Source organism: Daphnia pulex, chromosome 9 (genome assembly GCF_021134715.1).
Source record: "Daphnia pulex isolate KAP4 chromosome 9, ASM2113471v1".
NCBI lineage: Eukaryota > Metazoa > Arthropoda > Branchiopoda > Diplostraca > Daphniidae > Daphnia > Daphnia pulex.
The window spans coordinates 501,770-519,889 of record NC_060025.1 but is presented as its reverse complement, the minus strand read 5'-3'; the positions used below and the strand labels follow the sequence as shown (position 1 = coordinate 519,889).

At 43.8% G+C, this 18,120-nt stretch overlaps 1 protein-coding gene across 2 annotated transcripts; it reads right to left on the bottom strand.

The window, feature by feature from the left end:
- Positions 1-120: 120 nt before the first annotated feature.
- LOC124202003 (paired box protein Pax-6-like) lies at positions 121-17,780 on the bottom strand. Of its 2 annotated transcripts, none has more exons than XM_046598275.1 (11): positions 17,187-17,780; positions 12,462-12,499; positions 10,945-11,110; positions 10,687-10,867; positions 7,935-8,104; positions 7,696-7,850; positions 1,507-1,689; positions 1,330-1,412; positions 957-1,249; positions 403-890; positions 121-331 (listed from the first exon to the last, which is right to left on the bottom strand). In XM_046598275.1, the coding sequence occupies exons 2-11, from the start codon at positions 12,469-12,471 to the stop codon at positions 240-242; spliced, it is 1,821 nt and encodes a 606-aa protein (XP_046454231.1). In that variant the 5' UTR covers positions 12,472-12,499; positions 17,187-17,780; the 3' UTR covers positions 121-239. The 2 variants fall into 2 exon arrangements, with proteins under 2 accessions (XP_046454231.1, XP_046454232.1); XM_046598276.1 differs by having other exon boundaries at positions 10,945-11,086.
- Between the last annotated feature and the right edge of the window lie 340 nt (positions 17,781-18,120).

Genomic DNA, 18,120 nt, shown 5'->3' with positions numbered 1-18,120 from the left:
CACTAGTATCCAAGTAGCCAAGTGTTGAACAAAGAGTACGTCATGTAAACACGTATGTTTGTTTATTTTGTTTGCTTGATCTTTATTTAATTTTATATTTTTTAGTATTTTTTTTTTGTAAGATTTTATAGGTTTTTGAATTTTTTTAGAATTTTCTTTCTTTTTGATAATCATGGATACCAATGGATTCATCTTTTATAGAACATGAACGGGGCTAAGTTAGGCATATTATCAATAATCTACTGCAGTCGTGTCCAGTACTGATGGTGCATTTCGGCAGTGGGTTGACCTGGGACAGCCACTGGAACAGAAACTCCAGGCGAAATTAAACCTTCAAAAATAAAAAAATGATTGAAATTAGTTTCTTCGTTTTATTTTAAATCTGCTTGTATAAATCTTTACCGGTAGTGGTGTTGTGACTGTTGTGATGCATTCCATACTGGCTGTTGACGGACTGATGATAGTTGTGAGCAAGCGAATTTGAAACGGACGTGGCGGTTGGTCCGATTGGGCCGCTCACTTGACCCATGGCGTGCGATAGGTGCGGGTGGTGGCGGTTGTAGGACGAAATGTCGTAACCACCAGACATTCGACTCATGCACGAATAGCCACCCGACGAATGGACCGAATGAGCGGAGTGATGGTCCCGTGGTTGCTGAGTTTGATGAGGCGGTTGCTGTTGTTGCTGCTGTTGTTGGTGTGGCTGCTGCTGTTGCTGCTGAAGGCTACAAGGACCAGTGCCGATGGGTGGGACGGCCGCAATGTGACTCATCGACGGAGTTACCGGGGTCATGGCGGCCGCTGCGACGGGTCCGACGGCCCCATGGCCGCCCGGATGATGACCCATGGCACTGAATCCCGTCATCGAATTCATTCCGTTGAACGCAGAACTAAACGGCCGAATCAATCGTTAGGAATGATTATCGTTCACTCTATAATTATTGTTCTATAATTACCTGTACGTGTCAGTCATCATGGAAGTTGCTAATGACGAATAAATGCCGCCGGGATAATTGGCGGAATGGGAAACACTGCGCGGTGAACTGGGAGGAGGTTCCACGACGTTGATTTGCTGCTGCTGCTGTTGTTGCTGCTGCTGTTGCGGTTGTTGTTGTTGCTGCTGCTGCTGTTGCTGAGGATTGACTTGATCCGGTTGCTGCGAAGATGATTGTTGTTGGTCCGGTCCACGTCGTTGGTTGCGCAATTTCTCCTCGCGACGCCATTTAGCTCGTCGGTTGCTGAACCAAACCTAAAAATAAATGAACATTGCGATTAAACGGCCATTTTAAAAAATTCAACAAAAATCTGGTCATCCGCTGGATGCTATACCTGGATCCGTGCTTCCGGCAATCCAATTTTGGCGGCGAGTCTCTCGCGGGCGAAAACATCTGGATAATGTGTCCGTTCAAATTCTGAAAGGAAAGGATTGAGAGAGAAATGTAGTAAACCAATTGTCAGTGAGACGGAAGGGGGCGGAAAGCGGATTGGGGAGGATGGGAGGCTCACCTTTTTCGAGGCTCTCGATCTGCTCGTTGGTGAAGGAGGTGCGGTTGCGCTGGAGTTTGCGCTTGAGCCGCAGTCGAGCCTGGTCGTCGTCGGAAGGTGTCGTCGTCGTCGGCGTGGGCGGAGCCGACCGCGAATTCTCCCCAGAACTGACGCCGCCGTCTTCCGACATCACGTCGTCACCGCCTACAAATCAAGACAACAACAACAACAACAACAACATAAATAAAAAGCAGGAACAAAAACTGCAATGAGATAACAACGGTATCGGGGGACTCGGTCATAAATCATCGGTCCGATTAGCAGACGACCAACAACAAAGGGCGCCAAAGTTTGAAAAAGACACAAGGATATAATATTTAGAAAAACACAACGTCTGTTGATGTTGGTCCACATTATCACACGCTAATCTCATCGACCGCTTCGCTACATCATCATCCGAACCCTTCAACTTTGTTTTCTTTTGGCTTTTGTCGTTCAATAAATAAAAGAAAAAAATATTTTTCGGTAGAAAAGGAAACAAGAAGAAGTTGACATTGACATCGCGTGGGTTGTCCCGACTTGTATATTTACGGCGGCTTATCTCTACCCGTCCAACGTTGGCCGCCGGTGACAATACAAAAAGATGGTGGAAGAGGGGGGGGGGCCCTGCTGCTGCGAAGGGTTGGTGGAATTGGCTGTCGTGAGTCGAGTCCATTTCGGCTATTTCTCCCTTCTACCCGGCGCAGCCATGCAGAAACACCGATAACCGCATTAAGTTGCGCCGCTGCTGCTGCCGTCGACGCCTCCCTCGACCCAACAAAAGCGACAGTCGCCTCCCCCTTTTTTTCTTAGCCTTTCTAAAGGCGTCGTCTATGTATAACGAACGACTGGCGTGACTCGGGATCAATTCCCCACCCCATTGTGCGGTCCCGCGGGCTTTTTTTTTATTTTCCAAACCCAGTTGAACCTCATCGGAGATTCCCGTAGAAAAATAAAAAGGAAAAAACAACAAATCTAAAGGCGCTGCTCTGATCGATTAATAAGAGCAGACTAATGACATTATCAACGCCCCCGTGGGGCTGGTCAGGAGGACGGACGGGACTGAAGCCATTTGACGTGTGTAGGAGGGTGTGTGGGGACTTTATGGGAGCCGCGTATTAAGGTTTTGTGGGTCGCGGTAATCCATCACGCAGTCACACGCCTGGTCTGAATGCCTATGGTCTGTACAGATAGAGAATACAGTCGATTCCCAGCTAATACTAATAGTCGGCCGGAATGAACATTAAAAACTCTCGGGATATATATACATGTGATTGCTTGGGAGGGTGTGAAGGGTTGAAATTGATTGATTGATAGAAACGGCTCTAAAACATTTTTGAAGATGAATCGGAGAGGTGCTGGATTAATAATAAGGTCTCGACGGTTGCTCACGCCAACAACCGTCCTTCTTTCGTTCCGGGTTCGTTGCCATCGGAACAAGACGGACGCGTGGATCAATTAGTTTTCAAACGACATGCACAGTTTGACAGGAGAGCTCGGACGGCGGAAAAGCGTATATCCAGTCGAACTTGTCGCCTCCGTTTGAATTTCCCGGAACGACTGACAGTGAGCTTTAATAATGATACACTGTGCATAAGCCGCGGATGGGATCGTATCCAGCACTACGGGAGCGTTGGCATGGCAACAACACCCTACGCTACTGCCATCCGAACTGGAATTGGAAGCGCACAATTATACCGACTGTGCACTGGGTTGTTGTTACCTGGTCGCATTTGAATGAGAACGGCGATCGATATGAATCGAAACAGCGTCGATATAATAAACTATCAAAGCATTAACTATAGACCACCAGACGCTTTTTACTTTCTCTCTCTAGTGTCATTCTGTCTTTTTAATACTATAGGCCGTGGCAGCATCAAAGGCAGTTGCAGCGACACAATGAGAGAAAAAATCCCCCGAATAAAAAAGAAAGAAGAAGAGAAAAACATGGGCACGGTTGCTGCCGGCCTTGCCCGCTGCCGCCGCTGCTCGAGGATTATTTACACTCTGATGATTCCCTTTTAATCATCCAACACGCTGGATATATATACAGCTAGAGAGAAGGGTGAGTCCGTGATAGTACGGTGTACACACACCAACTCAAAGGGAGAAATGATGAAAGCGATAGAGGTACAAGAGAGAGTCCGAAAAGCCAGTCAGCACCACCAGTGATATATATGTGTAGGCTAAATAAAAAAAAAGGGACCTCTATAGTAGCGCTGACTGGTTTCAGAGGGGGAACGAACGATCCTGTGAAATAGATGGATAAATAAAAAAAAGGGATATACCAGTTGTTGTATAATATTATGTCGAATAATATCAGAGCGCTTGTTATTAGTTGGCGCCGGCACGTGACCTAGGTCAGATGATCTATTGGCTCCGCCTTTTACACGCTCGATATTTTTTCCCCCAATTTGTTATGTAACTGGATTATAAATTTGCGCTCGATCCTCATTGTCGAATGGACGAATATAGATAAGTCAATTAATTCTGATGACTGGCAAGAAATTCATTACAAAATTCGGGGGTTCCAGTTAAAAAAATAAAAATGGATGCCGAGTATAGAACGTAAATAAAAAGGAAAAGAAATCGAGAAGAAATGGAGCTGTAGCTGATGCGAAGCGTTATTGAAGCATGACCGACGTTACCTAGGCGTGGTTAACTGTTGGGTTGGAGGATCGACAGACGGCGTTGCGTGATTTTGGAGAAATAAAAACTAGGTACTATATAGTAGGGGTGTTACATAACATCAAAACTTAAATCGGCCAATTGAAGGCAAATAAGAAAAAGATAAACTATTTCTGGCTATTTTAAAAAACAAATTTAACGATCATCTTTTTTTGTTCTTTCTTATAGACAATTTAAATGTCCTAGCAACACGTCAGCGTAGAATCTATTCCGGTAAAAGTTGATGTCGTACTTTAAGGAATAAACAAACAAAAAAGTCGGAAGCGTAGGCGCAATGGAGACACAAAAGGGAAAGGAATGATGGGCGAGCCTGGGGCTGATTATTCGCGCAGCATCCAGCGGAGTAAAAAAAAAAATACACACAGATAGGGAAGGGGGAGAAGGCGAGAATAAGAGGAAAGGCTCATTAAGTCATCGGGGGGTCCTGCTGTGCCAGGGGTGCCGTCGTCGAGTGATGACAAATCGATCCGTTCCGGCCATTATGAAAATGCGACCGTTGATGACGACCCAAAAAAAGACCCTTTTTCTTTTCTTTTCTGAATGTTTTTGTTTATTTCTCTCCCCACCCAGCAACTGCATTTTCAGGACTCTCTTTGCATATAATCAAAGAGCGAATTTTTAGCTTTAACCAAATCATCTTTGGCCATTTATCGGATTTGCCAAAATTTCCCTTTTTTCTTCTTCTTTCAAAAATTTCCCGGCGATTATCGACTAACTTTCGCCAAGTACCAAAACTTTTTTCCAAAAATTGGCTCTATCGACCGTGAAAAGTAAAAAGAGTTTCGACATAAATCCCTGCGCCACGCCCGTGTAGGAAAAATCTACCCAAATGGTAACAAGATTGTACTACGTAGGCTCCGTGATTTTATCCCCCGACAGGCTTATTTGCACTCGAGTGACCAGTGCACGCGTGTTAAAAGAAAAACAAGAGAAAAACGCCATACAAGGTGAGACCTTGAAGAGATTCACCTCGAAATGTCGTCGAGAATTCAACTTGATTTTGCCTTTCAATTGTTTAATGGTCTGTCAGTTCCCCCGTATTAGGAACTTGTTTTTCGTCTCCAGGATAAATACTGGAGATGACAGGAGCCTCTATATAGCCTCCCTGGGAGTTGTGTGTGACTAGCGCAGAAAGAGAAAGATGGATCGATATAACAACTTGGATAAGGCGTCAGGCCAACAAAAAAAGACAAAAATGGGCGGGTTATCCATGTCGTAGACACACGCATGTAGATATTGCCAGCCAGAGGCCTAGGAAATAGCACAAGCAGCATCATCTAGTCTGATGGCCATAGATTTTGGTGTTTGCCATTGAGGGGGGCCATCATTTTGCGTATCTGTGACGAATTCAACCTCAGTCTCTTTTAACCTTTGATCGGAGGGCCTAAATATTCGGATGACTTTTGGGTCGGGTGCAGAGCGGGGGTAGCTCTAAAAGAGGGAGGATTACAGAGCACTGGATTTGTCATAGATGAAATTTATATCGACGATTGAGACATGGACGCTAAGGAGCGTGACGACATACTTGGGGCGATTTGAGAGCGTGTAGAAATATATACGCGGGAGCCACACAGGCGTGAAGGGACGACATTTCCATTGAGAAACATCCGTCGCGCCCATTTGCCTATACAGGCGCTAGGGCTCGACCTCCACCACCCCTCGGCAGGGCGTCCGATTCGTTCAGGATCGCGCCGACACGCTCAATCCACGACTAAATCGAGCGCCCCTCTCTCAATTGTCAATAGCCCAAATAACTTGCAAATGCATCGAGTAGAAACATTTTGTGTGTGGCGCGCATTTCAAATTCGACGGAGTGATTGGAATTATTATTCCGATGCTCCCCAAATATTCCAGCTGTCAAAGAAAAGAGAAAGAAACAGGATCGATGCGTTTCAGGCCTAGAATCAACATTTACATCTGTCTGTGTGAAAATAAACAAGAGGAACTCTGGTGGCTGATTGAGAAGCGGATGATTAGAAAAAATGGACCACTCGACAAAAGAGAATGAGCACGAAGAATCGACAGAAAAGTCCAGACAAAAGAGCCTCTCTCTTTCTCTATTCTCTTGATTTTTGATCAGTGCACACAAGAGAAGAACTGCGCGAGTTTGTGTACAACAACACTCGATGACACGGATCGTCGGCGATGAAAGAGCTCATCCCTCTCGTCCTTGTATTCTCTTGTACAGTTCAACTGCTGTCACTTCCTTATTGGGGAGATATATATATATGTATAAAAAGGGGTTGCACATCACGTGCGTCCATTTCGACTTTGTCGAGAGTCAATTTCGGGAATTGTCGGTATAGTATTACAGTCGGCTGGGGCGGTCGTGCGACCGGCACGCGGCCCACCCACCCCCCCACCCAGCTTTTTTAATCGCAACGAGTGTGTCTATAGCAGCAAAGCAGATCGGGATGAATAGGAGAGACACTGTACTACGTCTAATCCCCCAACCCATTTGACATTGTGTGTATCCCTTTTTTTGGGGATATGTCTTTATTAATCGAAAGAATAGGAATAAAAAGTGTAGCTGCTACTAGGATCGAAATAACGAATTCATCAGACATGAGAGATCCACTTTGGCTGATGAAAATCCTTCCCAGGATTTCTTCTTGGACTCTTCAATCTAATCGTTGATTGTCGGCCATTTATTTATTGGAGAGAAAGTCTGCTGCCGAATGCTATGGACATAACGGGCCGTGCGCATAGCTGAAACGATTCCTCTCGTTCCTACTTCCTGGCTAATATCACCTCGCGTGGCGCACTTCCGGCACTGTCTCTCTCCCAGCAAATATAAGGAACAACCAAAACAGGAAGGAACTTGAACTCTGGCTACGTCGCCCTCCTACTACTACAACTACAAGAACCTTGTACGTACGTACATGAAACTGTCGAAATACAATCAGAACGAAACGTGTAACTGCGATCGGAACAAAAAGGCGGAGGGGTAGAATCTAACGGGAGAAGTTTTGTTCTTTACAGCACAAAAACTCAACGTCGATTTCTTGGTTATTATTTTAACTTTTTCTTTTTTGAAGGAGAGATGACAGCCAAGGAGATAAGCTCCCCCCTCCACCGTCTGCTTTTTACATTTATTTTCTAGATAGAGTTACTCAAGTGAACCGAAACGCGGAACAAAAGAAGAAAGAAAACGGCCGAAAAAAGGGATAGAAAACGTATACACATCTATAAATATATACTAGCATCTCTGTTTTTCTCTTTTTTAAAGAGCCTTGTTATGTCTTATGTTTCATTCGAGATTGAGTGTCGTCTGATGGCAGGCAACAGGTGAAGAATGGCGCATTTGATTTCGACTCCCTTTCGCTGTAGCCCAAGACTTTTTAGATATACCTGTTCGATTTAATAACAAACCCTCCGACCTCTATCTCTCGGTGAGATGCTAGCCGAGATGTACACACCGGGAGAGAGAAATAAAACCTAATACGTTAGAGACGAAAAAAAAGAAGAAGAAGAAATGCTTACCTTTCTTGTGGTTATAGGATCCGTCGTTGCTGGATATTTGATGACACAGCGGGGTCTGATCCGGGCTCGTTGCTCCGGGCAATGGGGTGTAAGGTGGACTACCCGCTCCTACTCCGGTGGTTAAACCCAATCCAGCGCCGTTGCCATTGGGATACCTGATCATTTTGATTAAAAAGAAAGAGTCGATTCGATGAAGAAAATTGAAATTTTTCTTTGATTCAATTTGTTTTGTTGTGTACCAGGTGTTGGTGTTGGTTCGCGGCCACTGCGACTGCCCGTTGAGCATTCGGAGTTTGTCGTAGACCGAGTCCGGCGACGGAATAGTGGCGTGCTGGTGCGGATGCTGATGCTGCTGCTGGTGCTCCTTCTGCGCCGCCAAGTTGCGTAACACACGGTTGATGGATGAAACCTGCCGTTTCAAGGATAGAAGAAAAAAAGAATCATAAGTTATAAGTAACAATTTCAATAGCCATCGACTTTCTAAATATATAACATAAAAGTTGAGTTTCTATTTGAAAAATACCAAATTTCGATTTCTTATTCTCCGTTATTCTCCTTTTGCTTTTGTGTGGCAGGACACCAACTAAATATGTACACACACGGATCGTTATAGCTAGTATGAAAGAGCCGAGCTATAGTATAAGAAAAGAGACGACCCGGAGAGACTTTTGGGCATTGTCCGGAATCGGATGTATATAAAAGCGCGGAGGAAAACCCATTGCTTTTCTCTACTCAGACTACTGCTGCTGATGCTCACCGACATTTTCTGGCCTCCCTTTTTATATATATTTCGGTAGGCCTTGTGTGTTGTACAAGAGGGTGAACAACATTGGGTCATGTACATATAGGAGAATTCATCCAATGACCTGCGGACCTTCCCACGGTAGAAGGAAAAAAAGATGCACACGCGAAAAAGCCGAGCGTCTATAAAAATAGGAGCGACCACATACGGCGAATTCATCACACAATTGCGTCTCTCTCTTTTTGTATTCCGGCCGAGTTGTTGCTCGTCCCGCCATCATCGCTGCAAAAATCCAACACACACACAACAACAGGGGCTTTTTTTTTTGATTATATAAAAATCCTGGCGGGATGAACCTCTCCCTCCTCCTTGGTTTGAGCAGACAAGAGAAAGAGGGTCGGACCGACTCCACCTCTTTCCTACTTTGGGGGCCCATTCACATATGAGGTCGAGACCCCCGTGTTGTTCCGTCAATCTAGTCCGCCCGCCGGTCACCTTTGGCGGCCGGGAGTGAACAAATCTACTGCGCCAAAACACAATCGAATTTGTCCACCTTGAAAAATGGTTCGATCAGACATTATAGAATGAAAAGATTCACCCGAAATTCTTTTCTTCCATTTCCAATGGGCTACTAGTCTGGTGGTTATGTTGTCCGGTGACACAAAAGACACTTTATATTTTCTCTCCACAACGGTTCTTCTTGAATTCGAATTTTTCCTTGAAAAATTTGTTGAACGCCCAGTGCCTGGAAAAATATAAATTTTTATTCCAGCAGCCAGTGGCCGTGGGAGTGACGGCATGGGTTCATATAGTTTCGATTGTCTGCGCCAAACCCAAAAGCGAACAAAAGAGAAAATCTCTCGCTGCAGGATTCCTCTGCATAATATTGCGCAAAGGGCTAAAAAAACCCCTCCCTAAACGACGGCGTGTCTCACAATACCAAACAGAATGTTCACAACCAGGGGGGGAATACACAAAAAAATCACACGGACAAATAAGAAAGAAAAAAGATGAATAGAACAACTTTTTACAAGGGGGAAAAGTACTAGTTCTTGAATCTATAGACACTTTTTTATACTTCTTGTACGTCGTGGTAATGTTAGATAACCAAGGGGGGCGTCCAAGTCACATCAGATCGAATGTATGGCCATCACCACCGGCTTTTTAAAACTCGTACTGTTTGACTCGCTAATTCTAGGCTAGCTTTTCATTTAATGACACAGTTTGTGTGTGTGTCTACTCCTCCCAGTTCGGTCCAAATGCATGGGTATGAATGAAATGACGTAAGGGGGCTACTAAACAGCGTGTTTTTTTTCTACTTTCATTATCTTATGGGTGGGAATGGGAGGACGGGTTACGCCTCACGGCCCGTCCCCAAACTTTTGTCCGGCTTCTTTGACGAGTCAGAGAGAAATGGGTAAATACACACACACACAATCACGTCGACTTCAATCTATATATAAAACCAGACACCACACACCACTTGGACTGAGCATCACCAACCCTTTCATCTGTCTTTTTCTATCTACACGTATTCTTTTGTAGATTATTTGGAGAGGAGGATATCCCTACTCACACGTCAAAGGGTCCAAGATATATTTTTTGACTTTTTGGGCTTTTGATAGCCGATCGATAATTGGAAGGTCTTTCGGTTGAGAGCTCTATCGATTGATCTCGTTCGTTTCCGTTTGAGTTTCCCATAAATAAAAGTTGAACCTTTGCAGTTTCTTTTTTTAAAAAGATTTTCAACATGTTTCCGTCTTATAACTAACGCAAATCGATGCGGCCGTTACGGCGTGAACAAGCGGCTCACGAGGTTGTCGACCAATTAGTTGGCCCCATCTCGGATGCACGACGTCATCCGACGGACAAAGTTTTCACGCATAATAATACAATAAATGGAATCCTAGCAATCCTATACATAATACGATGTTTCCAAACTCTAACAAGGTGAATATATGCGAGATTGATCCGGCAAGTATCAGTCAAAGGAATAAGGCCGGCACCACTTTCCTTTCAAGTGCAACTCGAAACATTTCATCCCAATTGCGGAGGTATTACGCCCCCCACCCCGGATGAAAATCGCTCGCATATGAAATTCCTGGGGCAATATGTGCGCACCGAATATGTAACGTAACGTTTTCCATCACCTCATTCCATGTCATCGGTTGCCGGTCGACATTATTAAACGTGCTGGCCTTTGCAGGCCGATTTGAGCAAATTTGATAAAAATGAAAAGTGAAACTCACGCTGGGAATGTTGTCGTTATTGCAGATGGCTTCCTGGAGGAGACGATCGCGAATTTCCCAGGCGAAGATGGACGGGCATTCGCGTTTGAACTGCGAGATTTTGCCGACGACATCGTTGGTGGCCACCCGAGGTTTGGAGCCGCCAATGGCTCTAGGCCGGATCGAGCCCGTCTCGTAATACCTGAAAAATGGACGTTTTTTCAAATGTCGAAATTTTAGGCGGGAAATTTAAAATTTGATTTTTTCAATTTGAATTACCTTCCGAGTATTTTCGAGACGCATCCGTTGGAGACTTGAAGGATGCGCGAAATGTCGCAAGGCCTGGCTCCCGAATGGGCCAATTCGACGATCTTTTGGCGCGTCTGGTCCGGCAGGGGTCGACCGCTGACGAACACTCCGCCTAGTTGGTTCACACCACTATGACCTAAGGTATTGACGGTACGTGTTCATGCAACATTGTCATCGAAACAGCCACAAAAAGGAAACGAAGAAGGTAGGAAAAAAGAGTGCGCAGGGATGCAGAAATGCTCAGCAAAACAAACCGAACAAATGGCACAGATAGTCGAGAGAAGATTTATAAAAACGAATTGAATTTGTTCTAAATCGTTATGTACGATATTCCACCCACCCCAAGCCCGCCCAGCAATTTTCAATTGGATTGTTTTGTAGCTTTTGGTATTTTCATACCAAAAGTTTCAGAAAGATTGGAAAGGGCGGGAGACGCGTGTCTGGCGAAAGTAATAAAGCACCAACGTCGATCGAGCGCTCTTTGATCTTTTTCAATCTAATACGACCAACGCATTTCATGTAGGCTATTACTTAGCGTTGTAGCCTACATGATATAACCGAGGCATTTCTCTTCTACAGAGTGAGGGATGTGCTTGGAGTTGGGTCAAGTTCGACCAGCAAAGATGAGGAATGGCCCTGGCGTGGAACTCGGTAGACGATTGCAATTGCAATCCCATGCAAAAGGAATGAGACTCACATTGGGAAAAAAATAGAAGATTTTTCTATACCCAGTGGAATCGGTCAAGGGCCGGCGATATTGGGAAAAACGTTCGAGTGGGGAGATACAAAAGTGGGGCGAAAACGAAGGAGGTACCCCCCCGCGCCGGCGAGGAAAAGTGATGAACGCTGCCGAGCAACGGCGTCATTATAACATCGCCGGCGCTCCATGTTGTCAGCCCCCCCAACTTTGCGACGCTAACCACCCTTCAAAACTAAAATACTCGCGGGAGATGGATATTATACGATTCCTACGTCTATACGTACGTACGTATAAAGGTATGAAATGATATGACATGTATCAAGGAGGAAAAAAACCTCGTCTCTATTGGATTTCGGCCAACTTTTATTACATATTTCTTGTGCCCCTCTTATATGGAAACATGTTGACAGTCTCATCAGAAATTTCAACAAGAAAAATAAAGATACGCTGATGTTATACAAATTTACCGGAGGTAGTATAAAGCTATTTCTGGACGCAGTTTGAATGCATTAAGAGTACTTGGACTTGTTTGTAATCTTTGAAATGATTTAGAGCGTTGTATCCGTTAAAAACGGGTTTTCAATCGTTAAAAAGAAAATTCTGTACACCCCAAAATGGATTTGATTCGCTACGCATTTTTTCCATCTTTCGCCAAAACATATTCAAGGAATAGAAGAAACGAAATGTCAAATAAGAAGCCGAAAAATAAACTATGCGAAGAAAATAAAAGAGGAAAAAGAAGAAGGTTGTGACGACACGGTAAAGGTAAATCGAACGATCAACTTACTGTCCATCATGGCTCCGCTGTCGAGTCCAACGTCCTCCCTGCCAAAGAAATTTAAAAAATGAATAAAATTTTAATACAAAAATGGTTTTCATAGTAGCGAATCAGGTGCTGCTGTACCAAAAACATCAATTGATATACGAGAGTGTTTGACATCATGATACAGCAAAGAGACACACACAATTCACGACACCCCAAAATTATTATCAATATCTATATAATACAGGGTCCCCTGCAATACACATAGAGAGAGGGGGGTTGTGAGTTTACACATGTCGTCCTATTTGTTATAAGAGGATGTGTGTGTGTGTGTGTGATTTATGACATAATCCTGTCCCCTCCCTTTTCTTTTTCGCTTCTGAACCACTTCTCTCTTTTCAGTCGGGAGTTTTTCAGCTGCTGCCTATGTACAGACATGGGAGGGTGATTGAGGGGAGAGGGTGGGCCGGGTGAGGCTTCGGTTTGCCACCGCTGCCGCCCAGTTTTTACAACGTCAAATGTTGGCAATGGGTGTAGGACTCGGTAATATACGGTAGCAACTCTACACACAACATAGATTGTGTCTAGTCTCAACGAAGGGGGAGGAGCCTTTTGAATTTTTGTGTATGAAATCATAATCGGTCCTCTCTGCTCTGCTCTATACAGCGGCAGCCATTTGTTTGGCACCCCCTAAGAGCATCTACTTGAAAGTCGACGCACTCGACTACAACAAATAACAAACGCAACAAAAAAAAAATTGAAATAAAAACTTGACAGCAAATTTTTTGTTTGTGTTCCCCTTTTGAAATTCGGTTGAGACATTTTTTTTTGTTACCGCGTTAACACGTCTTCCATCATCCGACAAAAAATGTGAACATTGATAGTCTAATGATAAATCAATCGACAGTTATTTTACATCAAAATTTTTTTTATTATTATTATTTTTATTTGTAATCTAGACCACAGACTACGAAATGTGCGTTTCATTTTTTTGGAAACTGGGAAACCAAAAGAAAGTAGACGACACTTATATTCTAATTAGCCCTGCTAAGAAATCGATATAGATTAAAAATCGACCCCTTTCAAACTAAATCCCCAAAAACGATCAAAGCGATTTTCTCACCCACTCCCGCTGAACGGATCGGGATTATTTTAGTATCAAATTGAACCCCTCTTGGAAGCCAAGAAAAAATAATAGTTAAACCAATCAATAGTTAAATCCCTAATTTTCTAATCATTTTCAGAATTTAGAATTTTACTCTGAAATTCTGACGTTGAGAATGATATCCCAAGGCAACAAATAGCGATGGACTGAAATGATTGTCGAAAATGAGACATGTACAACACAAAAAGCTAAATGCTTCCGATGGGAACTGTTTAGATTGAATGAATCAGATCGGGTGGGGTTGTGAACAATGTCAGCGGGATGTCCCGGCGGTTGGTGCTACTGTTGTTGGCGGCCGTGAGCGGCTCCCAACATTGATCGATGTTGAATTGCGCTATCTATACATCAATCAAAAGCTGTACAGAATACACATATATAGCCTGCGTACATATATCTCTTTTGGATGAATTTTTTCGCCGGGGGGAATAAAAAAAGGGGCCTCCTGTTTAGGCCTAGTCCCCCCAAAAAAAGTTCCCAGTGTACACACAGTGTATAGCCGGCCAGCTTTTCATTTATATATTCCTGAACACATGTAATGTACGTGTAAGAATGGAGAAAAGAAGGGCCAAATGCACAGTGATCTCAATAGCTGTAGAGTCCTCAATATCCTCACCATTTTTCGGCTCTTTTTTCTCTCCCCTCATCGTTTCACTTGGATCTTTCCAGGAAAAATATCAAAATCTGTTTTCTTTTTCTTTCTCAGCAGCTCCTATGCAAAGGAGGGAGGAGCCCAATGGCGGTTCTTTGGGTCGCGGCTTTTATGTCTTCACATCTTCTCTACTGCTGCAGCCACCGAGGGGGGTCTCTATTCGCCCAGCTACCGGGTTGTATAGGCCGCGTAACCTATGAGGCCGTAACAGCCATTAGTGACGCCATTACACGGCCTCAGACTAATCGAGAGGTAGGAGGAGGACTTGTAAAAAGGGGCTCCTTTGACCTCTGTCCAGGAAAAAATATTCCATTCCCACTTGTGATTGAAAACAAAATCAACATTGACGCCCAGCGATGTACAGTTGCGAGCACAAGAGTCGTTTTCTAAATAAACCTTCGTCTTATATTTTTAGGCGTAGTTATAATAAGCTTTCGCGTGAGTATAGGCCTCACGCCTGCACAGATTTCCCCCTTGGAAGACCTATACTCTCACACGCGTATTACATTTTTCTTGTTTTAACAATTTATTTGCGTGCCGGAATAGCCTAGTATCACGTACTACTACTATTCATGTGTCATTCTATTTGGGTTTGTTTTCGACCAATTTATCATCACACAGTGTCCTAGTCTCATTTTGAGAGATAGAAAGAAAAAGAGAAATCTTGTTTGCTGGCTGTTAAAAAAAATAAAGTTTGGGGGGGATTTCACACTTGTGTCTAACTCATGCATATACCCTATAGTACATTCATAATAAGCTTCCTCCCTCCCCCACTGGCTGGATTTTGGGCCAGCTAAATTTCACTTGCACGCAAATGAGCCCAAGGTGTTAAAAAAAACTCGATTCTCTCCCTTACGTCCGTTTCGTTCACGGCACTTGTAATTGGATTGGCGTACTATACACACACACAGCGTGTGTGTTGACCGTTATGGCTAGAAACGACACACACATGGTGTGACATGGGTGACGGACAATGGGACGGACACAAAAAATAGAAGAAGAAAATAAGAATCGTGCGGCCAAGGATTACGTTCTCTCCCGTTTTGGTTCACGCGCTGATTGTCCAGTCAAATCAAAATCGACGGACCTTCTCCGACAGCGGACGGAAACACGACTGACTGGTATTATAATACAGAAAACGCCAAGCACAAAGGTTTCGTGATTCTATTTCAGGAGAGTTAGAACTTGTCAAACTATTCTGGCGTCTTTTCGCGCTTCTCTTTCACCTTTCACCTCGTCTAGCTCCTGACCGTTTGTGTTATTGTGTCTAAGCTCATAACGTGTTTGTCGTATAGTGACGAAGAAAAATCCTACGACGCAGTAGATAGCACACAGCACTGGCCATAAAAGAAAGAGGATAACGAGATTTGTCGGTGATTTCAGTTTGGGGTCTAGACATTTTTTGTTTCTGATTTGTGTTGTTTTCGAATGACTGGGCCGCTAGCCTAATATTATCGATTCTTATTTTTTCTGTTCCCTGTTAAATATATATATGTGTACGTAGTAGGTAGGGAGAAAATTGCCAGGTTTCCTTTTCCAATGCTTCATGACGTGGACACGTGGACACACTTCCTTATATATTGTTGGGGAAAAAAAGGCGAAATTCGGTTGATTATATATCGACCCTAAATAGTTTCTAAATGTACTACAAGAAAGCCAGGGGTCATGGGGGGATCATTCCGTGCCACTAAACTTCTTTTCGCTTGTCCAATGATTTGAGACGGACGCTTGTGCGAAATTGACTATTGTACAACTGCTCAATTCAGTTGATACCGTTGGGTGAAAATATAATCAGCCCATTTCGGTCCAGGGAAATGAGAATCTACTTCCAAAAAATGAACAAGAGAAAGACATTGGGGGTAGACCAAAAAAATGTGGAAAATAAAGAGGGTGAAAGAGAAGAAGATTTTCTGCGGTCGGTGTGTGTCTCTATGAGATAGAGAAGAAGAAACTATCGGATTAGCTTAATACATTGTTTGGTTGCCTTGGCTATTTTTCTTCTTCTTCTTGTGTTTGAGGCTGTTTGTATCCATTTCTTTTTTCTCCCACACATTCACAGACAGCCGCCGCCGCCATCACCAGTCGTCTTATAATCTCTCCTAGTAAAAATTCCTTTTGATTTTTCGGCTGGTGATTATTTGTCTGTTTGGACGATCACAAGATAGACATATTTTTCTCTTTCTTTCTTTCTTTCTTTCTTTCTGTCAAATTGAATTTTTCTATTGGATCAGGCACGCAGAAGAATTTATACGAAAAACGACCTCCGAGTAGATCAGCCACGATGGCCAATTATTTTTGGTCGACAATTTTAATTTCAAATTAATTTTTTCAAATTTTTTTATTTGCCTACTATTCTATTCGTTTGATATTATAGGCGCAGACTAACATTTTTGGTTCCGCCGGCTATAGGCTTGACGTTCTAAAGGGGCCGTGTCGAATCCATCATTGACGCTGGTTAAATGTTGATTTCCTGTCTACCTTTTATTTATTTCCAACCCCCACAAGCGAAAAACAAAATTTTGTAACTCTGCAAAAGTATAGATCCCAGAGATCTAAACACATTTTTCGGGCCCGGATGTTTTCCGTCGTCTCCAGGCAACGCAGTTCCGGCAAAAATCTTTTTCGCCGGAGTTTTTTGTTCCCCTTTGATACAAATTTCATTCGCAAGTTTCTTTTTGCCCCCCGTCTTATTAATAAAAGCGAATTCGTTTAATCCACTCGCAAGGATTTCCAATCTAGTCACCGGGATTTTGGCAATATTGCGCATACCAGCCAGTCACTATGTGGAATTCAAACAAACGAGAGGGGCTATTACAATGCCGAGACTAATAGCAGCCTCGGTACAACAAGCCTAATAGATTATTCGCCGAATGAAATAATCATTTCCAACTGTAAATCCCATTTGAAAAATGAATGAACAGTGATGACGACTTACCGGCACAGTTGATGAAATATTTTTCGGCTATTTGTCACACGGCGATTTCCGATGAAATTTAAAATTCGCCGATGAAGTAATTATGCAATCGATGTCTTTTTTTAATAAACTGGGTGGTGTCTGTTTTCACTCGAATCACGAACGAACCGGAACGAAAATAAAAAATTCAAGCGGGAAGTTTGAAACGGTTAAAGCACACCGGTTTTTCTAGCTGAGGTACGAACGGGAGCACAGCGGTCCAAACCCAAAATTCGGCCGATATAAAGTTCAAATGGGGAAAATTCAAAAACTGTTGTTGTTGTTGTTTAAACGATTGTTTAAGTCGGTCTGCCGATGGCGAAAATGGACGAGAGAGCAGAAAAAGTCGACGCGCTCGTGTTGAACCGATTCACCTCCCCCGACTGAAGTGAGCGGCTCTTGAGCACCGTGTCCAAATGCTTTTGGGCCTCCTCTCGACTCGTATTTTAACTCTCAGCAGTACCTCACTGTCTCTGTCAAGAGTCTCTCAGCTTTTGTGGGCTGCCTTCGACTGCCAGTTGCTAATGCTCCGGCCACGAGCCTCTATCCGGATGGGTCAGCTTACAAGTTGTCGCTCTCTCTCCTCGGCTGCTTTTTCCTCTATACACACACACGTATATTGTCTGTCTGTGTGTGTGTAGGAAAAGGAAAAAGGGGGCGGTCCTTGCTGGGCTTGTTATCGACCGCTTGGAAGCCAATCAGAGCGCTTCAACGGCAAACCTTCAACCCGAAAACCTCGGCTGGCCCATGGAGGGTGATCCCAAACGCCAAGGGATCTCCACACTCGAAGCTCCGCCTCCTTCTTTCGCCGCTATGTACACACACACACACCCTCTATACGCTGCCGTTACATCCCACTGAGCATAGGCCAGCGGTGGCACTCTAGTATACACTGGGAATTAAAATTTTTGTTGAA